General features: G+C 40.2%; 6 protein-coding genes across 7 annotated transcripts; 4 read left to right on the top strand and 2 right to left on the bottom strand.

The window, feature by feature from the left end:
- Positions 1-490: 490 nt before the first annotated feature.
- On the top strand, positions 491-2,747 carry LOC140784044 (flavanone 3-dioxygenase 3). Its single transcript, XM_073131221.1, has 3 exons — positions 491-646; positions 1,091-1,329; positions 2,055-2,747. The coding sequence occupies exons 1-3, from the start codon at positions 491-493 to the stop codon at positions 2,629-2,631; spliced, it is 972 nt and encodes a 323-aa protein (XP_072987322.1). The 3' UTR covers positions 2,632-2,747.
- Positions 2,748-5,173: 2,426 nt separating this feature from the next.
- Positions 5,174-8,975, top strand: LOC140785025 (serine/threonine-protein kinase D6PK). The gene is made up of 3 exons (XM_073132715.1): positions 5,174-5,424; positions 5,764-7,175; positions 7,980-8,975. Exons 2-3 carry the CDS (start codon positions 5,923-5,925, stop codon positions 8,848-8,850), a joined length of 2,124 nt encoding a protein of 707 aa, XP_072988816.1. The 5' UTR covers positions 5,174-5,424; positions 5,764-5,922; the 3' UTR covers positions 8,851-8,975.
- Positions 8,976-9,506: 531 nt separating this feature from the next.
- On the top strand, positions 9,507-10,578 carry LOC140784619 (protein BRANCHLESS TRICHOME-like). The gene has a single exon (XM_073132112.1). It carries the CDS (start codon positions 9,636-9,638, stop codon positions 10,461-10,463), a length of 828 nt encoding a protein of 275 aa, XP_072988213.1. The 5' UTR covers positions 9,507-9,635; the 3' UTR covers positions 10,464-10,578.
- A 541-nt stretch (positions 10,579-11,119) lies between these two features.
- On the top strand, positions 11,120-16,305 carry LOC140784439 (ubiquitin carboxyl-terminal hydrolase 3). Of its 2 annotated transcripts, none has more exons than XM_073131855.1 (9): positions 11,120-11,272; positions 11,500-11,631; positions 11,709-11,762; positions 12,746-12,851; positions 13,845-13,903; positions 14,007-14,081; positions 14,876-14,924; positions 15,047-15,123; positions 15,857-16,305. In XM_073131855.1, the coding sequence occupies exons 1-9, from the start codon at positions 11,210-11,212 to the stop codon at positions 15,944-15,946; spliced, it is 705 nt and encodes a 234-aa protein (XP_072987956.1). In that variant the 5' UTR covers positions 11,120-11,209; the 3' UTR covers positions 15,947-16,305. The 2 variants fall into 2 exon arrangements, with proteins under 2 accessions (XP_072987956.1, XP_072987957.1); XM_073131856.1 differs by having other exon boundaries at positions 11,123-11,272; positions 11,440-11,631.
- A 651-nt stretch (positions 16,306-16,956) lies between these two features.
- On the bottom strand, positions 16,957-17,720 carry LOC140784440 (oleosin 16 kDa-like). Its single transcript, XM_073131857.1, has one exon. It carries the CDS (start codon positions 17,620-17,622, stop codon positions 17,188-17,190), a length of 435 nt encoding a protein of 144 aa, XP_072987958.1. The 5' UTR covers positions 17,623-17,720; the 3' UTR covers positions 16,957-17,187.
- A 1,913-nt stretch (positions 17,721-19,633) lies between these two features.
- On the bottom strand, positions 19,634-23,185 carry LOC140785342 (protein ROLLING AND ERECT LEAF 2). The gene is made up of 4 exons (XM_073133210.1): positions 22,205-23,185; positions 21,940-22,124; positions 20,752-20,975; positions 19,634-20,651 (listed from the first exon to the last, which is right to left on the bottom strand). Exons 1-4 carry the CDS (start codon positions 23,019-23,021, stop codon positions 19,859-19,861), a joined length of 2,019 nt encoding a protein of 672 aa, XP_072989311.1. The 5' UTR covers positions 23,022-23,185; the 3' UTR covers positions 19,634-19,858.
- Positions 23,186-24,624: the final 1,439 nt, after the last annotated feature.

Genomic DNA, 24,624 nt, shown 5'->3' with positions numbered 1-24,624 from the left:
TTCAAGGCACTCTAAAATTTAGGGTGCCCCTTCCATCCATTAAGGGCTCTCTCACTTATGGGAACTGGGAAGGATACCATCTCTCTATGGCATTCTTTGGCCCTACCACATCCAAGCTACCCTTCCTTTGAGGCCCCCCCACCTGACCTCACAGAATACCACAAAGTGGCAATGGGTTCAATGCACAGGCCATCGTCTGTCTCTACTGCAAAGGATAAGGAATACCTTTTGGAGCTATTGGTATACATCGAAGGCTATCCGTTCCTTGGAATAAATGCTGCAATTGTCCACTGTCCATCGCCATAGCATGGCTACATGCATAGGATCGGCCTCACACGCTCTGGTCTATAAATGAGTAGAAGTTGAACTAGTTTTTGATGTATACCGTGAGAGCTTATACCATTGTTTCGATCTCTATATATTAGAGTCAGTGGTTTCAGGTACGTAGTAGTTAGCATTACCCATGTTGTGGGAGTGGTAGAGTACGTAAATGAGTGCCATGGAAAGGGTAGGCGGCATTCGTCCAGATAAAGAGTTGGAATTTGTTCCTATGCCGGTGATAGACTTCCAACAACTGCACTCTAGAACAAGGACCACGGTGATCAAAGACATTGGCAGAGCTTGCCAAAAACTTGGATGCTTCCAGGTGAGCAATTAATCTTGACTTACTGATGAAAAAGGGTTTCAGTTGCAAATGACGGCATTTTGCTTGTACTATGAGGACACTATGAGAGTTTGACGCAAAAAGGTAAGTTCTTCTTTTTACAGGATTTTGAACTTCTAAACCCGCCAAAGATCATAGTTTTATAACTTAAATATGTTTTACCAACAGCGCTTTAAACTAATATTAATTTATTAAAGTTATCATTATGCTTATTATTATTTTTACTAAGTCGCTAAAGTTAACAGTAACAAAGATTGTTACAATGGGTTATAATTGGTTAAGGTTTTTCATTTAATGCTATAAATATTGCATCATAAAATAATACGACACGACATGACAACACGATACGAACACGCAGTGTTTTATTTTGTTATTTTTCGAGGACTCTTACAGAGCTCTGTTTTTTTATGGATTATATATGTTTAGGTTGTAAACCATGGGATTAGCAGGTCAGTAATCAAGGATGCCCTGGAAGCAGCTTCGGGTTTCTTCGAGTTGCCAATGGAGAAGAAGATGCAATTTTCATCTGAGGATATAAGAAAGCCAGTGAGATACGATGCAGCTCCGATGCTAAGTGAGGGCAAGTCGAGAACACTCTTAAAGCACTACGCCCATCCACTCAAAAATTGGGTCCATTTGTGGCCCCAAAATCCACCGCAGTACAGGTATAACATATCTCCTAACATGTACATGTCGGGAAGTTGGTTCCTATGGAATCTAATTCTCTAAGCACCTATTATTGCCCCTTAGGGAACTCATTTGTCTAGACTAATGAATACTACTGTAGATTTGTAAATAAATATCAAATTATTCTTATTCTATACTAGAAACATTGTTCATTAGAATCTTATCATCCACCTATTATAACTTTATATTACATTAAAAATAATTATTATATTACCATTATAATTTACAACCAAACTCTTTGTTTTCCTATTATTGATTCGAGGTAAATAAATAAGAATAACTAAAGTAGAATTTTTTTTCTTAACGGATAACGGAACGTGACTTAAAAGCAACTAATTAGGATGCATGCTTTAATATTTCCAAAGTTCCTTATTAACTTTTCTTTTCCACATCGACTCTTTTTTCGAATATTCTCAATGTTCTTTTAAGATAATACCCCCCTTTTCCTCCCCTGGTTTCCTATCCTTGTTTAAAAGAAAATGGAGAGCATTTTAGTACAAAAATGTAAAATATAATGGGAATACCTCTGGTAAACAAACAAATTGAAACAGAGATGGTTAGTCGCAAATATATTGGAAACAAGAATTAAAGACAAAAAATCTCAATATATATATATATATATATTGATCATCATAACATTTATTCATTTCAATTGTTGATAACATCAGCAGTGCTTCTAAATGTGCTGCTGCTTTGGTTGCAGGAAACAAATGGGGAAGTATGCAGTGGATGTCAGGAAAGTAGCCCAGCAGCTCCTAGATGCCATTTTGGAAAGCCTGGGACTTGGCCAGACTCGTCTGAGAGGCAAGCTGGACGAAGGCTTGCAGCTGATTGCAGTGAACTGCTACCCAAAGAATTCCCAGTCAGACGTTATGGTTGGACTGGCGCCGCATTCAGACTATGGATTAATCACAATCTTGCTCCAAAGCTGCGACGGCCTCCAGATCATGGACAGCGATGGAAAATCCTGGAGAAGAGTTCTGGCAAGCTATGATACCTTGCATGTTCACGTAGGAGATCACCTGGAGGTTCTGAGTAATGGCAGATACAAGAGCCTCGTGCACAGGGCGGTACTCAACTCACACGCTCGAATCTCCGTAGCCAGTATCCATGGCTTCCCAATAGATGAAAAGGTGTCCATTCCACAAGAGCTGGTAGATGAGCAACACCCCAGAAGATACAGAGAGAGTAGCTTCAAGGACTTTCTTGATTATGTCTCGACGACGAACATGGCTGGGGGGACGAGTTTCATAAACAGTCTCAAGATCTTTGAAGCTTGATGATGTTTCTACCTTGGTCGCCAGCGATCTAACATTCAGAGGAAATGATGTTATCATACAATTTGGTGTATTATCTACAAGAATAAAGCTTCTCTACTACCAAGCATCTTACAAAACTATTGCACCTACACTACAGTGCAGCAGTCTTAAGTGATATTATGAAGCAATAAAGTTCATTAAAATAGTCGCCAGACCACAGAAAGGATTGATGACGTGTTTGGGGTATGAGGGAGAATAAATTCAACAACAACGTGTCGACAGAGTATTAATTATTGAACTTGATACTCCTACGAGGTTCCAACCTTATTGCTGATCTACTGTATTCCTTAATTATCCCAATTCCCACCCACTTGATAGAAATTGAATCCATATACTTTGTCTCCGAAATTTTCAAATAATGCATGGCCAAAGCACAAAAATCAAACCCAGTTACGTACATTGATCTTCTACTCTAAAGATCACTAAGTACATTTCTACAACAGCTAGAAAAGCAAGATTCCTGACAGCAACTAGGAGAGAAATACTAATTAAGAGATGAAGAACACAGAGAAAGACAAGTACAGATTCTTCATACACTTTTCTTTAGTTTCTATAAAGCCTCATTCTACGAACTTCTTAAGCTATTGCACTTTGTCAACATTCTATCTCCAGATACTCTTTTTCTTCTTTCCAATAACTGGTATAATTGCCAGCAAAAAAACAAGTTGCAAATCAGACAATCCAATTCTACATTTAATCCCCTAAAATTAAATATCAGTTTGTTTCCCGTCAGACCTAAGAGAAGGAAATTAAATATATTTTTTCAACAAATAGCCCAAAATGCTGCAGATTAAGATAACAATCAAATAGTAGCAAAAAGTTATCCACACGAACAACCCCACTATATAATGACATGGAATTGAAAAATTAACATCATCACATCCATGTGACACTAGGAGTACATCATCATCATCTATATATGCATGCTCTGTGATCATATGTAGAGGGCAATGAAAAGAAATGATCACAACAACTGCAACTATATCCAAATAAGAAAAGCTATTAAAGGATTTAACCAGTATTTCTCAGGGATGAAAGAAGCGTGTGAGAGAGGAAAAGGAGAAACCTATTAAAGGACCGGGCCTTAGCCCAAATTATTCACGGGTTAAGTACTGGACTTCAGCGATACAAAATGAGATAGTTATACGTAAATCCTTATCAATTATCACCCTTTTTTTATACAACATTGTGTTTACGCATAGAACTTTAAACTATTAAAAATATTGTAAACATCCATTCCATTAGGTTTCTCTTTTTTTTATATTTATAAATTGTCACAAATTTATGAGCAATTATAACCTTGAAGCTATTTTGGTCATCTTTACTTTTCTCATCTTAGGGTGTAAAATATTATTAATAGCCTAGTGGGTCTATATATTAAAAGAAAAAAAAGTGATAATTTAATGGATCTAGTTGTAATAAATCATATTTTAAATAAACTCACCTCTAAAAAAGAAACCATTACAATCTTATCCGTGATTTTAAAACAAAAAGGTAAAATCTCACTTACGGAAGGATAACAGGGTGTTCTGCATAATGTAATCCTCCTCCATGATTGGATGAGGGCCTGGTAAGTGAGAGTGATCCCTTGATGCAGAATGACAAATAGACAGAAGAATCCAACTCGGTGGAGGGAAAAATTTAGCAAGCGAGGCCCACCACCACTACTCCACAGGCTTTATCAGATTAAAGTGGGAAGGTATCATAAAAAGAGGCCCAGGCCAACGGTTCCTTTCCCTAATTCCAAGAATCCAACGTCTAATGCTTGAAAAGCGATTCCTAGCCCTCGTCAAAAAGAAAGGAATTAGATATTGTTTAGATTGGGAGAATCCCAAGGCCTACGGATTAGAAATTAAAAGTAAAAAAGTGCCTGTCCATTATCTAAAAATCCGAATTGCGTCAATAACTCGTTTGGTCGTGATGCTTGTGAGTGCAAGCGAAAGGATTGAATGAATGAATGAATGAATGAATGAATAAGGGTTTTAATAAGAACACGGATAGTAGAAGTCACATGGAATAAGACTATTCCTCGCGAGCGCCGAATCCGATAGGTGATAATGCTATCCGCCATAGACGCACAGAAACTCGTGAATAAATAAAGGGATAGAGGCGATACGTTGCAGTTATGCTCGGAATAAGAAAACGACGGTCGTCCCAAAACGACAGCTTTGTCATCTTTCTCGGACGCATCGCAGAGCCCATCGGATCTTATAATTCCCTTCCAGATGGGCCCCACTCCCCGGGATCAAACGTATCGACGGCCGCGATGGTGCAATACACCGAAAGCTTGGGTATTGCGCTGTCCTGCTCTGCACTGAGCTCCGACAGATGGTCAAAGCAAGCCCGAGTCACTATCAATCGCTATCTGACGACCGATGAAGATCTGACGGTAGTGATCTGAGGCGATGGTGACGGGAGGTTAAAAGGAGTTACGTACAGGGCCCACAGGTGGGCCCACGCGCTAAACTTATTAAAGAGTTAATCTCGTATTAGTAGAGGGATTAGTGGGTAGTAAAATGTTAGAGAAAGCAAATAGGAGGAAAACAAAGAGGAACACTTACCTTCTGCCACTCACTTCTCTTCCTTTGTCTTGTTGTCTTGGCTTTGCAGAGAAGGGAAGAGAAAGGCTTAGAGGAGGAAGTCGAGTGCATAGGACTCGAGAAACCCTAGCTCGAGATCTCGAAACCCTAATCTCGGGATCTCCCTCTTCTCCGGTTCGGAGGGGCGCCGACCCAATTTTGTTAGCATTTGGTGGTAAATTTCCGACTCTTTCACTCCGGATCTTCGAATTGTTCTTCTGCTCGTATTACGAGAAAAGCTCTCATTTTGCTTCTCTCTTGTGTTGAGGATCTAAATGTACTTTGATCGGTTGGAATTTGGTGTGCTTCTTGTCTCTCTCTGTTTTCTTTGGGAATTAAAGTTTATATCCTACTGTTTTTTTTTTCTTTTGGGATTTTCTTGCATGCGAAGGCAAAGATTTCCTTTTTTCTTTGAGATTGTTTCAGCTGCGTTTGATTATGTGAAAGATCTGTAAGATGTTTACGGTTATGGTGCTTTTTGTACTGAGTGAATCGTTTTCTTGTGTCTACTTAGGTCTGCGGAAAGAGGAGAAAACTTCACAGGTGCTCCGAATCCTTGAGTTAGGAGGAAAACCCATCTCGAGATTCGGTCAAATTTGGTCAAAGTCTGCTACATTTCGATTAATTCGCGAAGCAAGTCGCTGACTTGTATATTGGTGATGTTAAAGATCCGATGGAGATGGATAGGATTCCCGAGTCAAAAATATTGCCCACTAAGCTCCGCACAATTGCCCAGGCAACGGATTTGCAACGAAGTGGTTTGAGAGGTCAAGAAGGTTCCTCCACAGCTCAGAAATCTCAAACTTTAGGACCACCAGTACCTATAACAACAGCATGGAAAGGACTGAGCACATACCCAGAAGAGAAGGATTTAGAAATTGAGGTGGCTAGCTTCAGGAGTATCGACTCATCCGAAGATGGGCCAATGAGTTCTTTCTCTGGGGCAAGTCATCCGCCAGAGCCTATTGATATGGATCTTATGAAGACGGTGTACGTAGCGATGGATCAAGACAAGTCCGAAGCGGGTTGCTTGATGAAAGGCCTGTCTGTGAAAGGTCCTTTTATAGAAGATCTCTCAATCCAAGTCCCCAGTGTGAAACCAAATGTGGCAGTTCGATCCTCTGGCGAAAGCTTGGTAGAAGAGCCTAATGACTTGGGTGGTGCGTCTTCTCCATTATCTGTTCCCCGAGCATCGCAGACCATGGAGAACACAATCTTCCCTCAAGATTCTGAAGAAAAGGAGTGTGTGTGGGATGCTTCACTCCCTCCCAGTGGCAACGTTAGTCCTCACAGCAGCATCGACAGCGTCGGTGTGGCAACTGCTATGAGCATTGTGAATAGCTGCACAAGCACGTACAGGAGTGAAGGGGTTACTAGCGATGGAATGATTAGTGTTGAAAGGAACTGTGAGAGCGGTAAGGGTAGTGTTAGAGGTGATTCACTTGAAAGTGCAAAAACTAGCATGAGTAGGGCAAGCAATAGCAGTGGCCTCAGTGATGACAGTAGCTGGAGTAACATCACTGGAAGTGCCACTAAGCCTCACAAGGGGAATGATCCAAGGTGGAAGGCCATTCTTGCTATTCGGGCTCGAGATGGTATATTGGGTATGAGCCATTTTAGATTGCTCAAACGGCTTGGATGTGGTGATATTGGAAGTGTTTATTTGTCAGAATTAAGTGGGACAAGGTGCTACTTTGCAATGAAAGTTATGGACAAGGCATCCCTGGCAAGCAGGAAGAAGTTGAACAGAGCTCAAACTGAGAGAGAGATTCTCCAGCTTCTGGATCACCCATTCCTTCCGACTCTATATACACATTTTGAGACTGACAGATTCTCATGTTTAGTCATGGAATTCTGTCCTGGTGGTGACTTGCACACACTGAGACAGAGGCAGCCCGGAAAACACTTTTCTGAGTATGCAGCAAGGTAATCATTAAACTGGAAGCCCTTCTATCAATATTTGTGATAAAGTCTTTTGGCATATCTTATTTGACCTACAAATTTAAGAATTACTGTGGAAGATTTAGCCGTCAAAGGAACAAATCTGAACAGTATCTAAGCCATTAAATTCACCTATTTAAGCTGTGCAATATCCTTTTCTCTTACATACCGCAATTTTGTCTGTTATTATTATTGATGATTATACATGTGCACAGCCTTTATGTTCACGCCTTCAGGGATGCATAAATGTTTGTCTTACTTTTCCAACTTTAGAATCCATGGTTTACAAAAATCCGACTTCCTATAGGTGCAGGGGTCTTCTCTCTCTCTCTCTCTTTTTTCTCATAACAATTGGTTTTCTTTAGTTGTTTACTAAATTCTTGGTCTTGTTTTTATTTTTACTCTTCACTTTTAGTAATCGGTTTTTTTCTTGAATGTTCTGAGGTATCACCATTTATTATCTAAACAAGCAAACAGTATTAAGTATTCAATACTGTTAAAACTGCCATTTTTCTGATTCTTAATGCAATGCTTCTGCATCTGTAAATTCAGAATTCCTTGCATAACTTGAGAAGAAGTTCTGCCAGCACATCATTTGCTGACTTCAATGGAGTGTATATTTTCATCTAAAAGTTTAATTTATCTAATATCAAATTCCAGTAGTTTGATCACCCTAAATTTGAAAATGCTTCTGCTATTTTAGCAGTATCCATCTCCATTTTGTTGATACAATTCATGAAACCTACCAGAATATTTTTGAAGATTAATCTCCTTCGTTCATCTGTACAGGTTTTATGCCGCAGAAGTTCTTCTGGCTCTAGAGTATTTGCACATGCTGGGAGTTGTCTACAGAGATCTGAAGCCGGAAAATGTTCTTGTCCGTGATGATGGCCACATAATGCTTTCAGATTTTGATCTCTCTCTTAGGTGCACAGTATCACCAACGCTAATTAAAACCTCATCCCTTGATCATGATCCTAAAGGGGCAGGTGGTGCATTCTGCGTCCAACCTGCCTGCATAGAGCCTTCAGCAGTCTGTGTTCAGCCTGCTTGCTTCATCCCCAAACTTTTCCATCAGAAAAGCAAGAAGAACACCAGGAAACCAAGGGCGGAGCATCGCCCACAGGTTGCCACCCTGCCCGAGCTTGTGGCTGAGCCCACAACTGCTCGATCGATGTCCTTTGTGGGGACCCACGAGTACTTAGCCCCTGAAATCATCAAAGGGGAAGGCCATGGAAGCGCCGTTGACTGGTGGACCTTTGGCATCTTCCTGCATGAGCTCTTGTACGGCAGGACACCGTTCAAGGGGTCGGGTAACCGCGCGACTTTGTTCAATGTGGTTGGCCAACAGCTTAGGTTCCCAGAGTCTCCCTCAACTAGTTATGCAAGCAGGGATCTGATCAGAGGTCTTCTAGTTAAGGAGCCCCAGCATCGACTGGGTGTGAAGAGAGGAGCTACTGAATTAAAGCAGCATCCCTTTTTTGAGGGTGTGAACTGGGCACTGATACGTTGCAGCAGCCCTCCCCAAGTACCAAGGCCGGTCGAGGCTGAGCTGCCGGCGAAGTTTGGGGTGGTGGAAGGGATGGGGAGCAGCAGTAAGAAGATGGTAGGGGCAGACATGAAGTCTGGAGGCAAGTTTCTGGACTTCGAGTTCTTTTAGATGTTCCTGGTTGTAGGGTTATTATATTTCTTATTGTTGTATTTGGTCAGTGTTGTTATTCCATGCTTTTGCTGTTACCTGACCTGTACCAAGATTTTGCAATAGATGAGAAGCATGTTTCCCCACATTTGAACTCGTTAAGAGCATTTATAATGCATATGGATTATGAGATTAAAGGTGTCCTAATTCAAAGTCTGAACAGACCAAGATGTAAATAACTTGCTATGCCTATCCCCAAGTTAATTGAAGCAAAACTAGCACGGAAATTTAATGCAATTGTGATTTGGTCAAATTTTAATAGTGCCATGTTGTATGAATATTTGTTTGGTGTATTGAGAAATCCAAAAGTTTAATCAAAGATAATAAAAAGGTAGGGCGTTTACAGATGCAACTAAATCTCGAAACAATCCACTGGGGACATCTGTTGCACATTCAACTAATTAAAGTGCTCCCAAACTACTCCAAGCCAGCTCGGTCATGGCTGGAGAAAAAGGACCCATCTGTCAAAAAAAAAACAAGAGCTCGCACATGATCCTTCAGCACGCAAAGCTAAAAGGAAAAGCAAGAATAGCCATGATGACTGTGAGAGGAAGGAATGAATACATGTGATAGATTTATAGCCCTCCTCTCTCTCTCTCTCTCTCCCTCTCTCTCTCTCTCTCTCTCTCTCTCTCCCAATCCCATAAACAAATTATTAGCTTCACAATTGGGTCCATCCTTCTTTTTTCTCCTCCAAAAGAGAAGCTAAAGACCCATCTCATCTCCAAGAGAGTTACAAGGTGAGGATGGATGCAGAGAAGATGGTGGGTTCTCTAATAATTGATGGTGCTGCCTTTCCAAACTGGAAGCTTTATAACAATCCAGACTACTCACAGTACTGCAACAATGATTCACCCCAACACCACCAGCATTGCCACTACAATTGCATCCCTCCTCACAACGTCTCGACCAACTCCTCTGTAATGGACTGCGAGGAGTTCGACCTCGCGCTAGCGCACGTCAGGGAACTGAAGGCCGAGCTCGAGTTCGAGCGAAGGATGCGACGGAAGGTGGAGTCGGCCAACAAGGTGCTCGCGATGGAGCTAGAAGACGAGCGGAAGGCGAGGGAGACAGCAGAGGCGCTCTGTAAGATGTTAGAAGAGGAGGCCAGGCTCAACCAGGAGAAGGTGGAGTATGCGTTGAAAGAGATTGAGGAGGAGCGTAGGATGCTAAGAGTTGCGGAAGCATGGAGAGAGGAACGCGTACAAATGAAGCTCGCGGAAGCGAAACTACTAATGGAGGAGAAGCTGAGGGAGATGAGAGGGTCTCCATGCAAGCTTGAGGCGCAAAAGAGAGTCGTGGAGATAGGCGGCTTATGCGAATATAAGAATAGTCAACATAGTCAAAGTGGTCAACATGGTCAACAGAGAAGGGAGGCAGAGAACCCCCACATTAGGAGAGGGATTAAGGGGTTTGTGGAGTTCCCAAAGGTGATTAAAGTTCAAGCGAAAGAAGGAAGAGTGGATTTTGTGACGAATTTGGAGTGCCAAAGAGCACAGCTTCGAGTACTATTGAGGCATAAGAGTCCCTCTAGTTTGGGACTTGTTAGTAGTTCAGATTACATGGTTGTATGATGTTCCTTGTGTAGCTTCATTTAATTTTGTCCTCTATTTTTCCCAGTGCTTCTATTTTTATTCCACTTTTTTTGGTCACACAAGGTTATGCTCATTAGGTTTGAATGTTCTAATAGTTTATATTCTAAGGGGAACTATATTTTATCTTAAGCTTAGTTCCTAGTGAAGTTCGATTTGTGTCGTTTGACCGTCTTGAAGTTTAAATCTATGTACAGTAATTGGCTTTTTTTATCAAATAAACTGTGAAGCTATTTTTCTATTAAATTTATATTATCTCATATTTAATTTTTTATAATGTTAAAAATATAAAAACAAGAAAGATGATACATAAAAATTTAAGAAAACACTATTAATTTCGGTCTAATCACATTGGTGAAAAATATATTTTCCTTTATATTTACGGTAGTTGGGAAATGTTACAAGAGAAACAATAGGAAAAATTATATTTCATACGATCCATACACTATGACAACAAAATAAAATAAAATAAAATAATATCAGCTAAAGATTTTCCGAAAGTACCTTATTAATAAATATTAATAAATATGAGAGGGTATTTTACTAAACTTACGGGCCGGGCCCGGAAAGGGTTCGGACCTATGGGCTGGCTCTATTAGGACTTCGGTTCCTAATAGCGGTGCTCACCTTCTAATAGGACCGAGTCCGCTATTCGATCCCCACTTCTCCGGTGCGTGAATTCTCCGCATCATTTCTTAAGCGAGAGCAGCCTCCTTTCTTCTCCTCCAATGGCGACATCATCGACGAAGAGATGGCTTCCTCTCGAAGCCAACCCCGATGTCATGAACCAGGTTTTTCCCACTTCTCTCTCTTCTCTCGCTCTTCTCTCGCAATACTTTCTCGAATCCTTTTAAACTAGTGGCTTCGTGACCTCCTCCTCGTTGTTCTCGATCAACTTCGTCTTCGATGATCCTCGAGTTTCCTTGGGTCTCGTTTCTTGATTAGGGGTTTGTATCAGGAGTTTTCCTCGTCGGATGCGCTGCTTTTTTATTGATCCGAATGATCCTTGGTGATGCAGTACATCTGGGGGCTGGGGGTTCCCGAGGACGAGGCGGAGTTCAACGATGTCTACGGATTGGACGAGGAGCTCTTGGAGATGGTCCCGAAGCCGGTGCTTGCCGTGATGTTTCTTTTCCCTTACACTTCTCAGGTAGAACTTTTGGCTATGTTCTAGTGGTTGTTAATGTTATCGGAATAGTGAAACGGTGTTTCGACTTCTTGGCTCAGGCTAAAGCTGAGAAGGAACCTGATAGAGAAAAGGCGTGCGGCAGCGAAAAGGAGGTAGATATTATTAATGATGCTATTGTGCTTGAGAAATACTTTTTTGGTTATTCATCTTATGCTTAAGTTTCTTTCTAGATGTTTCCCTTTTTCCATTGAATATTGTTCTTCTGGGTTTAGCAACATGAAGAACATATATAATGCTTCGTTTATTATTAGCCATCCTGTCTAGAAAGGTACTACAAAATTTTACTACTTATCGTACGATAGAGATAGGTCTGGATTCATGACAGGGAGGACGAATCCACTTGTATGTCTGTAGATTTCTTTTTCTTAAACAATCTCTTTGCATACATTGAATTAATGTGTTTTTCCTATAATGTCACAATTTGTTGATGTGTTTTCTAATATGTGTTAACTGAAATTATAACGCTTGAGATTCTGATATTTAAATAAGGGTGAACAGAGTCTTGGCATGTCCAATTCCACATAGAATAGTGTGGAAGCTTGGACATATCTGCATATTTTAGCAACTCGAGAGGTTTATAGCTTTTTTTCTTGGGGGTAATAAGAGTAGCTCATGTACTGGTACTGTCTTTCAATGGTAGCATCTCAATGCTCTGTAAGGCCATAGTAGCATAGTATTGCTATATACGTTGTGTTGCATGATGCTGATACGGGTGGCAATGGAAACTTGTGGCCCATAAATCCACAACCTAGAACTTGACCAGTGGGTTTGGATTTCAAAAGTTAATCACGATTATTCATGGTCAGTTTGAAGTCCTGGTGCGATAGAGCCTATTTACTTGTTGGACCTGATGACCACTCAATTTATTGGATTTAGATCCTAGATAAGATAACTTCTTAGAAGTTTATTATTCTTGCATTGACTTCCTATGCATCTTTGGAAGTGTTTAGTAAGAGTTGCAATGGCTTAAGATATTCCCGGAACCTCAGGCGGAGCCCATGGAATGACTTTTAAGTTTAATATGGTTATTCATTATGAATTCATCTCAAGCTAATTATATGTATCTATGGTGCAGGAACCAAGTGAACAGGTATACTTTCTCAAACAAACTGTGGGTAATGCTTGTGGAACCATTGGGATGCTTCATGCTATAGGGAATGCAACTTCAGACATGACGCTAGGTACTTCTGTTTGCTATGTGAACTGTATTTTTTATTTTTTTTCCTGTGGTCACCTGTGGCGTGTGTTTTCACTTGACTTCCTAATTAGGATTCTTGTATAACTTAGATTTCAATATTAATGAAGTTAAGAGTTATGCACAATCTATTCCAGATCATGGTGGTGTATCAAGAACCAGTTGGTTTTGTTCATTCAGCTCAGTTTTTGATAGATTTCTTTGTGACTGCCATATCCTTTAGCCAAATGTCTACTATTCAACAACTCTGTTAAAGAGAAAAATAGTCTACTTTCCTTTTTCCTCCATTAATTAAATGTCAAGAAATAGAGAGAGTAAGAGGTGAATTAGAATTTTGTAGGTGAATTAAAGGCATGTGCAAATACTTTTTTTTTGTTTTGGTTGTTGTGATGTATACTAGCAATAATGGGTATATTGGAACTATTTCCCGAATTAGCTGAATATCTTTTACGTAGTTCTTCATGTTGAGGGACTCTGGTTAGGTTATTTACACATTCAAGCAGTGTTCACAAATTGAACTACTCCAGTTGCTTCATGAACTATTTAAATCTTCCACATTTCATTTCTGTGAAGGGCTATATTCCATGAAGCGTTGCCCCAAGTATATTGTTCATAGTTCTACCCTTTTCATTATGAGGGTTAAAGTAATATTAGAGTGATGCTTGTCTTCACTCTTCAACTCTGAGTAGTAAATGTTGTTGAGACGTGCTTGCTCATATGAATGAGTCTGACATCCAAGTTGTCAGTGGTTTCCTTTTATGATGTTGTATAGGTTTTGGAAGATAGATCTATTATCTACACTTTCTGTAGGTGTAATTTTATTATTTTATGCATTGTTGTGTCCTGGTTACTTGATCAGACCGTAACATGTAATTATGCCTCAGTATGAGTCTTTTCAATGGTGTTGTACTCTTTTGATTGGCAATAAGTATTGTTGTCCACCTTGAAGTCAATATACATATCTTTTTCTTCTTTGCAGTTGAGGGGTCATTTCTTGATAGGTTCTACAAAACCACTGCAAAAATGGATCCATTTGAGGTTATTATTTACCCAATTTTCTGATTGGTAACCCAGGGGTTCCCTACTCAATTGTTTTATTCTAGTAACCTAAGCCTTTTTTTGCTATGCTTGTCCTTTTCAGCGTGCAGATTTTCTTGAAAAGGACAGAGAAATGGAGGATGCTCATTCTCTTGCGGCTTCTGCTGGGGATACAGAGGTCATATGTCTCTACTTTATTTCTGTGTCTAATTAATTGATATACATTAACTGTAAAAGAACTTGTTTACTCACTTCATGAGCTTTAGTAAAACGACAGCTTTGATTCCCTCAATAACAGCTGATGGAGCTGCCACAATATTGATACCCTCAAATAAAAGTATTGATAAGCCATCAGATATTTCATCTGTTATTCCATTAGTATAACATAGGAGGTTTGTAGTAACAGACTGGTTAATTCTTACTGAGAATTTTTTCCAGATAGTCTAACATATAGATGAGGAACAGAGTGCCTCAACCAGCACGACAAAATATATCTACCTTGGGAGTAAGTAAGCAATACTGCTAAAAGCCTGAGATGATGGTGTATGATACTGGTGATAGGCATTCCAGTACCAATACTTTTAAGTTCGTAAATGTACTCTATTGGCTAGTACTCGGTAGAAATATTCAGTATTACATTATGCATTGTCAAGGTTGCTCAGCAACTCTACAGGAATACCTGAACTTGTGTACTTATGCAACCAAGGCTACCAAGCCTCGACCAAATTTCATACATTTCATCCAACCTAACCAAAATGGCAAGTTTGCCAGGTTTTGGGTTGCAATCTGATCTAAGTGCTCCATTGGCATGTCAATATGCCAATTTTTTTTTTGTTTTGTGGCTAGTTTTCTGAAAATTTTTATCCTCATACCATGTTCTCTTACAAGAAATTAGCCTCAATATGTTCTATGGATAGTTTTGTGCTGGATTTGTGTTGTACTGTGTTTCCTAATATGTCCTCTTTTTGCCAGGCTAATCCCCAAGTCGATGAACATTATGTATGCTTCACATGTGTCGATGGTAAGGATGATGTTTTCTCCAAGCTTTTCTAGTCAGATTCACTTGAAATTAGGATTGTTGTTAAAAGGAAGAAAATTCACTGTTCGTTTTGTCTGAAGCTAACAATCCGATGTATGCTGTAGGAAAACTTTATGAGCTTGATGGAATGAAGTCTCAACCGATATGTCATGGTTCCTCATCACCTAGTAGCTTATTGCAGGTAATATGTATTTCCTTGCTTGAACTTTTGTTTCTTATATGGCTTATCTTAACTGCAGCATCAAATCAAACTAAGAAAGTTGTAAATGGAAGCTTGGAACAAGGACATGAATACATTTTTAACAATCTTGATGATTTGCTTTTCGAGCACAATAGAAGATGCTCATTTGCCTTTTGTAGCGATTAATTTGATTCCTTATTTGTCTATTCTACTTTGGAGATGAAGAGAGTGCCTTACATTATCTTACTCTTTCTTATTATTTTGAACTTTCTCCTTGCCTATCGGCATCCAAACTTGGGATCAGCAATCTTGATATCTCTCCTGATATTGTGAAGAGACTTTTGGGCCAAGATGTTTTACAGTATGTGGTGGGCTTCGAAAGTAGCATAAGAAAATTTCCATTAAGATGATTTGGATATGCACAATTGTAAAGACAGTGCACGAGCATGGAGGTTTCATAGAGGCAGACTGAAACCAATGTGGGAGAAAACAGTTAGAAAATCCGTGAAACCACTTGATCTGATATTGATCACTAGTCTCTAAAAGAGAGACTAGTGGTTAATGGAATAAAACGATCTAGCTAGCTTTTATCCAAACTAGCTGCGTCAAAAGTTTTGGTTCTTGAGGTTCCAAGTCTCATTTAGCTTCTCTTAGCTCTTCATTTAATGCTGATAAGACTCATCATTCCGTATGACTTCTGTATGTGATAACGTGCGTTCTCATCTTTTGACAGGATGCTGCGAAGGTCATCAAGGCCATGATCGAGAAGAATCCTGACTCGATGAACTTTAACGTCATGGCTCTCTCAAAGAAAGAGAAGTAGGAACTCCAGCACCAAATAGGCAGACATTTCTTTCTCGCAACATAGTGTGTGTGTGTGTGTGTGTGTGTGTGTTCATAGCAGGCGAGAGATAAATCCTTTTGAGATTTTCAGCTTCTCGTAATCCTCGTCCATATTGCATTTTGCCTAGAGATTGATATGGACCGAGACTATACCTGCCGTCCTTTACTTATTTTTCAGCAGGTAACAAGATGGAGATCGGTATTTTACTGGTCAAAAAGTGTAGTTGAAAAAAATTGGTTTTTACGGTCCGAAAATATCTTTACTCCAAGAGGGAATGTTATAGGTGACAATGGGTGAAAAAGATATTTCTTGTTTGAAAAAAGGAAAGGATTGTCATAGATGTCATCAGTTCCTAAATTGTTGGATAATGCGGAAACTTTTGACAAACTTTTTAATTCACAATGAGCCGAGGAAGTCAATTACGCGGTTACCATTCAGTGGAGGCTCTCATCATATAGCTTCACTTACTCCACTTTATTGTCTCATTCGTCGATAAGATGCAAACTAATCCGACACTTTGCTTTTGTTGTAACGTACGCTGCGTCAGTTGGTTCCTTCACTTCCGTTGATGTTTCCAAAGACATCCTTGTCCTTATCCTAATTCGGTCGCCACGTAGAATACGCTCTCAGTCGTCAGTTACCAAGTGCTCCCAAGCAACAGCACTTGTCATGCATACTGACCAACCTTCACGTGCCACTGTGAGAAACGTATGTACGAGTGAGATTGTCAAGCTTACTGACCAATCTTCACATGCCACTGCCATCTGTGAAGCTTGATATATGGCACACATCATAAAACTAGAACGAAGTACCTCTTCTTAGTTTCTTTAAGATGAGATATTATATGCAAAATAAAGATAACGAGGAGAAAATTAGTAAAAAAGAACAGATGACAATATATATATATAAAGGTGGTACAACATTGTTCCATGAACGCAAAATTGAACTCCCAACTAATCCCTTATTCCATATAATAATGCATGCAAAAGTGAACTCCCAACTGTAGTTTATTCACTCATATAAGCACCAAAGTAGTACTACAACTGATCCAAACAACACATAAACTAATAAACAGGCCACATAAACACCAGTACAGGATCACAAACAGGATTAAGATAAAACAACAACAAAGGAACAACGATGGACGAGGGCGAACTAGATCATAGAACAAGAAGCAGCAAGAACTAGGAAAGTCGGAACTCCCATCCATTAGGGGACCTTTAAGTTTCCAACTCTACACGGTGCTGCGCCGACTCCTTGATATCCCTCGCCTTCGAGGCCAACCTCGCCTTCGCGTGCTCGAGCTGGTCGGCCCCAGGCGGGTGCTTCCCGGTCAAGTACCTATACATCCACGACAACACCGACAGCGCCGCCACCCCGAACCCCCCCGACGTGACGAAACCCGCGGCGAGCAGCATCATGGCTATGGCGGCGGGGACCAGCACGGGGCTAAAGATCACCAGCAGCGGAGTTGCGATCGTCAGGGCGATCACCGTGCCAGCTAGCGTTAGCCCCGAGAGTAGCAGCATCGAGCCGCCGGCGGTGGCCGCTGTGGCCGCCTTCACGGCCGTCATCATCATCGGCTGCTTCTGCTGCTGCTGCTGCTGCTGGTATTGTCCACCCCTTTGTTGCTCTCCTCTCTGGTGCTCTGCCATTTCTTTCTTTCTTACTTTCTTTCTCTTTCCTTAGTTTCTTCTTCTCTCTCGATCTATCTGTATATAGTGTTGGCCTTTGCTTCCGGTGAGGTGAAGAGGTGTTTAATAATGATCGGAGAGTAGTGGTGGTGTTTATAAAGGGAGGAGGGGACGGGACACGTGGATAGGCACGTGCCGAAGGCGCAGTGTCATGCATGACTTGGGATGGTGACGCGTGTTGGAGGTTGGTGGATTTGGCCGCTTTAGAGGGCGGGGCGATACTTGCGATGTTGGGTGTTATGGTGCTTCGTCTGGAATTAATATCATAGTATGGGCTCAAGGCCCAATACTTCTTTTGGGCCATCGTTTAACAGACTATCACTAATTTCTATCCACTTCTCTTTAATTATTTTTGGATTCTCCAACTCTCTTAACTATTTAATATCTTATATCTCCCGAATTGTATATCGAAACGTTAAATAATTATTTTATCTTTAGCTTTTTTTTTAACTAAGAAAATAAACCGGTCATTAGAGTGCCTTGTGTGACGGTCACATGATAATTTTAAATTAAAAAAAAAAAAAAAACTGAAACGGACAACTAATAAAACAAATATTTTGGAGGTTTTATATAGTTAGGAGTCAGCCATGCCATGTTACCCACCAGCCATGGTGTGGTTGATGATGAACAAATTATTTTATAACCTTTTCTCCTTCAAATCGCAATCTGATATTATCTACAGGAATTTGCAACGGTGCTTTCCCTTTATAAAAAGATGGAATCCTCCTGTAATTTCTTATCGTACTCTTTTGTGGAAATAAACAGCGGTGTTTGTCATAATTCACGGTCCTTTTTCCTCTTCTTCCGTGCTAAGTTCCAAAGCTTAAATACCACACAAAAAGGATTAAAAAAAAAAGAACTTGTCTCCTTCCTCTTTACTATGGCAAGCCTTCTGCTTAGTTCTTTTATGCAGTGTTCCATGATTGCATCCACTAAGAAATAGATAGCAAAGGTCCGAGACAGAGAGAATTGAGATAGATGCCATTGGCCCACATATTTATATCAACCAACATAAAGTATAGCTACTCAGACCAACTTGCATTAATTCTCCGACCAACAATAAGTATGCCACCCATGTTTGGTGATTTCTCTGACATTAAATATACCACGCAGCTTCTTTGTCAGCGGTGATTTGTGGTAGATCTCTAGGCAGCATTCTGTTGATGCTCTAACAGAGCTGATGAATATTGAGCTCTTTGTGCTCGTATTACTATTGGATTGTATATCATTGTATTCTATTTTGTTGCCTTTTGGCTCGATGAAAATATACTTTCTTATGGTATTATAATTTGAGCTTGTTTTATGGATCATGGCCAATCTCCCTTTTTCTATTATGCAATAGAATGTGGGTATATATATATATATATATATATATATATATATATATATATATATATATATATATATATATATATATATATATATAACAGTTGTTCTATTTATGTTTACTCTGACAATATTAATTCTTAAATATCAATCCGCATTCAAAGATCTGGCGTCAAAAATGGCAGGGAAGTGCAGCAATAAAAAGTCAGAGATTAGTACGGTATGGAGTCAGAAATATCACACGTTCAGGGATGATGAGATTGTAATGTAGAGATCAGCTGCATCATCGATGTATGTTGCTTTCATTTTGTACCTGAAGGGAATAAAACTTCGTAACTTAATTAAACTATCCAATCATATTGATAACCTCTGACAGTGCCAGAGAGATATGCGTCACAATTAGATGGAGGATTAACTCCATTTAGATCTCCTAAATTATTAAAATTTTTTTAAAATTTCTCTCTATTATATTTAACCTATTCTTAATTTAGAGAGACCATATAACTTTTATTTTCTTATTTTATTAGAGTCCATGTAGATTAAAACAAGTTTAGGGGAATATATAAAAAACAGTGATAGTTTATAGGATCTAAATGGCATTATCTCTAAAACGGATTATACTAAGATTAGAAGAACAAAGCAAATGTAAATAGCAAAAAAGAAGATTTATTCAAGCGCAAAACTTATAAACCAACCACATTGCCTATACAGAGACATCACCCCCTCCCAATACTCCAGAAAGAGCAAAAATAATACTATAGCAAAAAAACCTAATAGCTACATCACATAATTCCCTTTCCTGATTGATTATATCTATATACTTGTTTGCTTTACTTATAAAGATGAACAACCAAAAATAAAAAATTGTGTGCTACTGCACTGATCCAGCTCGCCGGCAAAGAGCTTCAAGAGCCTCCACAAACATGCCTGAGAATCCTGCCATTGCCTGGAAGACACTCGGTAGGCCGGTCTGGATATTGTTGAGGGTCATCGACCTGGTCACCTCTATAGCCTTGACATGCCTCGTCATCTCATCCTCGACCTTTCTCCGGCATAAGGCAATCTCTGACTTCTTCTCTGCAAGTGGATCGCGAGTGTCAAACACTTGTCCATCGTTGCGATGTCCGCTGCCTGGAAGGCTGATACCGACCATAGAGTAGGACTGATAATACTTCTTCTCAATGGTCCTTAAGGCAATGGATTTTTTGTCAAGCTCTTTTGAGTAACCTTCAGCTCGTTTCTTAATCTTTTGCTCCTCTACCTGCTTTATGTAGATGACATGAATGACATTTATGAAGCTTTTGATTGCTTCAGAAGCTACGGTATCCGGAAGCCGGTCGAGTGCTTGCTTCCACTCATCGCAGAATGCAGTGAGTTCAATTGAAATAGGGGAAGAATGGTCGTGCTGGGGGGTGTCACTGGATACAGGGAAGAGAGTGAGCTTCAGCCATCCATGCAGAGCACAAATATATTCGCGCTGGTACTTGATGAGGCGATAGAAGCTCGAGTGCCAAGCTGAGACAGCGATTTCTAGGTCGCGGGTGGCCATCCTGTGGAGATCAGATGTTTCAGCAGCGGAGCAGGTTACAAGACCACGAACTTGCTTGACGATATTGTTCTGGATCTCATGGAACTGGTTCATTGATTTCCACATGTTCAAAAGCCTGGAAGTTTGAATGTCATAACCTGATCCGTTGTTATATTCTGAAGGTACACAAATTCTCATTGAAGAGAACAATTAGATATGAAAGAAGAGGATCTTACCCATAACAGAGCTCGACAAGTTGTTGGGCAAGCTCATTGTCTCGGACCTTAATAATGGCAGAAGAAGTGGTACTGACAGCTTGAGAGGTGACAATGATCAACGATTGCAACTTCTTTATGGAAGCTTTGGTCTTATCCAATTTTGCATCATTCTTTCCCCTATATTCTTGGCTTTGGAGTGTCGAAAGCTTCTTCTCATGCTCAATTTTTACACCCTCTCTTGACTGCAGAGAAAACTCAACCTTTATTTTCATGCTATGGCAAAGCAAAAATACCACAGGCATGGAACCTTGCATAAGTAGACGGGCAGCAAATTATCTATCTGGTCCAAGTGTAAAACAGCTATTGCATGAGCATCCAGGAACTAGTATACAATTAATACAAGGAATATTTCTTTATGCTCGACACGAAGTAACGAGATTCACAAAGCTATGCAATAACCATAGCTAAGTTATCTCACAATTTGGGTCAGAATACCAGCACCCTTAGACAGCAAAAGAAGTCCATACTCTTGCAGACAAGTTTCATGGGCTGTAAGTTAACAGTCCTCTTCAATTGAAGAACGACAGTATTTCTATACTCCATTCATGGTTGTACTTTGTTAGCCAACCTCAAACAGTAAAAGTTCAACTTACAAAGCCCCCAACAACCCAAGTAATAGCACAATTGACCTTGTCAATGGTAGGTCATCATCCAATCCATTTGTTGATCATGGGCATGGCCCACAAATGCAACTTTTCCTTCATGCATTATTTCTGAAACACTAGGTACATAGGCTCCCAAGCAGAAATAATATCTAATAGATTCACATGCCACCAGTGTTTCGGAAGCAAAGAACCACTCACCCAGCACAAGAATTCTCAACAATCCATACATGATGGTTTTGTTGAGACTAAACAACATTTGATCACCAAACTTCCCCATATAAACTAATCAATCTGAAAACAAAAAGCCCTAACTTTCCAGATAAAGGGAATTTTCTTTATACTACTTGCTACAAAAGAGAAACAAACAAGGATCGAACAGGTTGTTGACAATAATTAACATGTCTCATCCTCAAATTGGGAAATAAATAAGTAATCTACTACTTTGTTCCGTTATAGCTATCCAGTAATTGGAGAGCAAGCTTGACCGTTGTTTATCCAATCGTAGATTAGAAAGTAACTCCAGTAAATAAATCAATGTTACCTTCACCTCCGCGTACAGCTTCTTCTCCCAAGCCAGGAGCCTCTCCAAGGTGGATCCATGGCTCTTCCCTCCTCCCGACTCCACCAAAGCTCCGGCATCAAGGCGATACTTTATCGCCAGAGGTGGCTTCGACGTCCACCTTGAGGATAGAGTGCTGAACAAACTATTTGAATGGTATACCGTCTCTGGAACACGGATGATTAGACAAAATAATTAAGCATCCCCCCATTAGCAATTAATTGGGAATATTAGAGCTCGGTCTTACTCTTTAACTGGCGGAAGCTGCTATCGAGCTTGTCGCGGCCGCACTCGAGCAGCTCAGAGACGGCGTCACCGGCCGCGGCGGCCTTGACAAAGTACTCCTCGATCGCCAACACGATCTCCGCCAGGTTACGGTGGCGCACAACCAACCTCATATCGTTGGCGGCGGCGAACGATCCTATCTCCGACGGCGCTGCCCGGTAGGAACCCCCAAACTCTGACCTGACGTGGCTAATCCCTTCCGTTCTCGACCTCATCTCCTCGTCTTCTTCGAGGTCTGACTTGGTGGAGGAGCTGGTGGTAGTGGTGGTGTAGTGCTCGCCTCCTCCGTCTCCTTCTCGGTCGTCCTCTTCTAGGAGGTGGTGGTTTTGGAGGTTTCGGTTTCTGTTAGCTTCTTCTACCTCTGATTTGCGGCGATCGAAGAAATCTGAGCTTGGAGGAGAAGGCGGGTAAAAGTTCTCCCAATCCCACGCGGAGGACGACATCGACGGAGTAGAAGTAGCGTAGGTGGGCTTCGCGACCATTGGCGGTGCCATGTGAACGTAAGTGGCTCTCTTGGAACTGGCGACGGTGGGAGAAGGGGATGAGGGGTTGACAGGAGGGTGGAGGAGGACGGGAGAGGTGTGGTCGGCGACGGCGAGGGGCTCGCCGGCGGCGAAGCGGGAGAGGGAGGTGGCTGCCAGCCGGAGGGAGTGGAGGTAGTCGGAATGTGCGGTGGCGAGGAGATGGCGAGAGTGGACGGCGGCGGTCATGAGGCGGCGCCGCTCCTTGCACCGCCGCACCGTGTCCTCATTCTCCAGCCGCGAGGCCGCGCAGCCCATGGAGGCAATTCCACGAACAGCTGGAGAGCGCGAAGTGGAAAGAGAATATTACGAGAAAAGGAAAGAAGAGAAGAAGAACCTCCCCACTTAAACCACTCCACTTCTTAGTTTTTATTTCATCTCGTCGCCCAATCGGTGAGCTACTGCATCACTTTTCAGCTATCAGTCAAATTGTAGAAAAAAGGGGGGCTAAAATAGAGTTTTCTTCTCCTTCTTCTTTGCTAAATTAACCCCAAAATTATGATATTATCTCGAATTTAAAAAAAAAGAAGCATTTCTATAAACAAAAATCATTAAATTAATGGAGCTAAATGCAAGGAGCCAAGGACAGAGTTCCACACTTGTAGTCTCTATTAAAATTAATTTTTTTTGCATTATTAAAGAAGAAGAGATTTTGGGTTTTAAATATATTATGGTTGACGTGCATATAACCAATTGATTATAATTTAAATGAGCATTGTGATTGATCTACGTAGTCATAAACGCATTGCTTTTTCAAAACTAATACTCCTTTAACCCCTCTCAGATTCCTCTGTTAGTGGGCTAAATCTTTTTAGCTTTCTCCAAGGGTATATATAGAAAATGCTTAAGCGACAAGGGCCAAAGTAAGTAAATTAACGCTTTAATGCCAAGTTGCTAACCATTTCATGATATCTTTTCATGCACGACGAGACTTCTACTTTAAGAAAAGAGAGATGAGATGCAAGGGCGAGTGGAGAATGGAAGCTTACTATAAAAAGTCTAGAAAGGACCAACCAACCACGTGCCTGATGTCTTCGTTTCTTCTTTTTTCTCAATTACTTTTTTAGTTAACTTCCTTGTATAGTTTACTAGTAGTTTTTATTTTCATAGATCCCAAATACTATAAATTATATATATATATATAATATTCTAATAAAAGATTTATAGGGAAAATTACACTGACGAGCGATGATTAAGTCTTAAGCTTTCGTCTCTCCCATTGCTTTCTCTTGTTTTTAATTTTCTTCTCATCTTTTAATCTCTGAATTCTTTTTAATTGCAACGAATATTTCTGAATAAAAGAGGATTTAATGAACGGTTTAGAGTTGAGATACCCAAGACGAGACCACCTTAAAGAAACAAATCCAAGGGAAGCATCTGATTCGACAGTGGAGACTTGCCAGATTCTTTGGTTCATTGGTCCTCACAAGTTTGCTTTCACAGCTAGCAAGCAGTACATGGGAAATTATTAATCTTTGGGTAATTGATTACTACTTCACAAGGCCAACATTTAGATATATTTCTCTTTTTATTTTTATTTTATTTTAGATAATTATTCTTTGATACTAATCCATATTAATTCAAATATTATTATCGTTTGTACAGCCTCTCCATTAATTGTTTTCAAAGCATCGTCATTGTATTTTGGAGAGAAAATAAATAGCAAAGAAGTAAACGAAAAATATCCAGTATTGCATACAGGTAAAATAGTGATAAATAAATGTTTAGAAAGATACTTGCCAATTAATTATTTTGGGGAATTGATTGAGAATACTCTTGGATTTTATTTTTATTAATTTTATTTTATTTTATCTTTATTTATTTATTTGACCCATGTATCTAAAATTTAGTCATAAGCACA

This window comes from Typha latifolia, chromosome 3, assembly GCF_019914945.1.
Source record: "Typha latifolia isolate L0001 chromosome 3, TyphaL0001v2, whole genome shotgun sequence".
NCBI classification, from domain to species: domain Eukaryota; kingdom Viridiplantae; phylum Streptophyta; class Magnoliopsida; order Poales; family Typhaceae; genus Typha; species Typha latifolia.
Note: the sequence above shows the minus strand (reverse complement) of the source record. Positions and strands in the feature narration are given on the sequence as shown.

What these genes read in the sequence shown, in the direction of transcription:
- LOC140784440 (XM_073131857.1), bottom strand. Translation starts at nt 17,622, where the DNA reads ATGGCAGAGCACCAGAGAGGAGAGCAACAAAGGGGTGGACAATACCAG.
- LOC140784439 (XM_073131855.1), top strand. Translation starts at nt 11,210, where the DNA reads ATGGCGACATCATCGACGAAGAGATGGCTTCCTCTCGAAGCCAACCCC. An exon ending in CGTGCGGCAGCGAAAAGGAG is followed by an intron (nt 11,763 to 12,745) that starts GTAGATATTATT and finishes TCTATGGTGCAG; the next exon opens with GAACCAAGTGAACAGGTATA. An exon ending in CACCTAGTAGCTTATTGCAG is followed by an intron (nt 15,124 to 15,856) that starts GTAATATGTATT and finishes ATCTTTTGACAG; the next exon opens with GATGCTGCGAAGGTCATCAA.
- LOC140784044 (XM_073131221.1), top strand. Translation starts at nt 491, where the DNA reads ATGAGTGCCATGGAAAGGGTAGGCGGCATTCGTCCAGATAAAGAGTTG. An exon ending in AAAAACTTGGATGCTTCCAG is followed by an intron (nt 647 to 1,090) that starts GTGAGCAATTAA and finishes ATATATGTTTAG; the next exon opens with GTTGTAAACCATGGGATTAG. An exon ending in CAAAATCCACCGCAGTACAG is followed by an intron (nt 1,330 to 2,054) that starts GTATAACATATC and finishes CTTTGGTTGCAG; the next exon opens with GAAACAAATGGGGAAGTATG.
- LOC140785342 (XM_073133210.1), bottom strand. Translation starts at nt 23,021, where the DNA reads ATGGGCTGCGCGGCCTCGCGGCTGGAGAATGAGGACACGGTGCGGCGG. An exon ending in AGCTGTACGCGGAGGTGAAG is followed by an intron (nt 20,976 to 21,939) that starts GTAACATTGATT and finishes TTTTCTCTGCAG; the next exon opens with TCAAGAGAGGGTGTAAAAAT. An exon ending in CTTGTCGAGCTCTGTTATGG is followed by an intron (nt 20,652 to 20,751) that starts GTAAGATCCTCT and finishes TCAAACTTCCAG; the next exon opens with GCTTTTGAACATGTGGAAAT.
- LOC140784619 (XM_073132112.1), top strand. Translation starts at nt 9,636, where the DNA reads ATGGATGCAGAGAAGATGGTGGGTTCTCTAATAATTGATGGTGCTGCC.
- LOC140785025 (XM_073132715.1), top strand. Translation starts at nt 5,923, where the DNA reads ATGGAGATGGATAGGATTCCCGAGTCAAAAATATTGCCCACTAAGCTC. An exon ending in TTTTCTGAGTATGCAGCAAG is followed by an intron (nt 7,176 to 7,979) that starts GTAATCATTAAA and finishes TCATCTGTACAG; the next exon opens with GTTTTATGCCGCAGAAGTTC.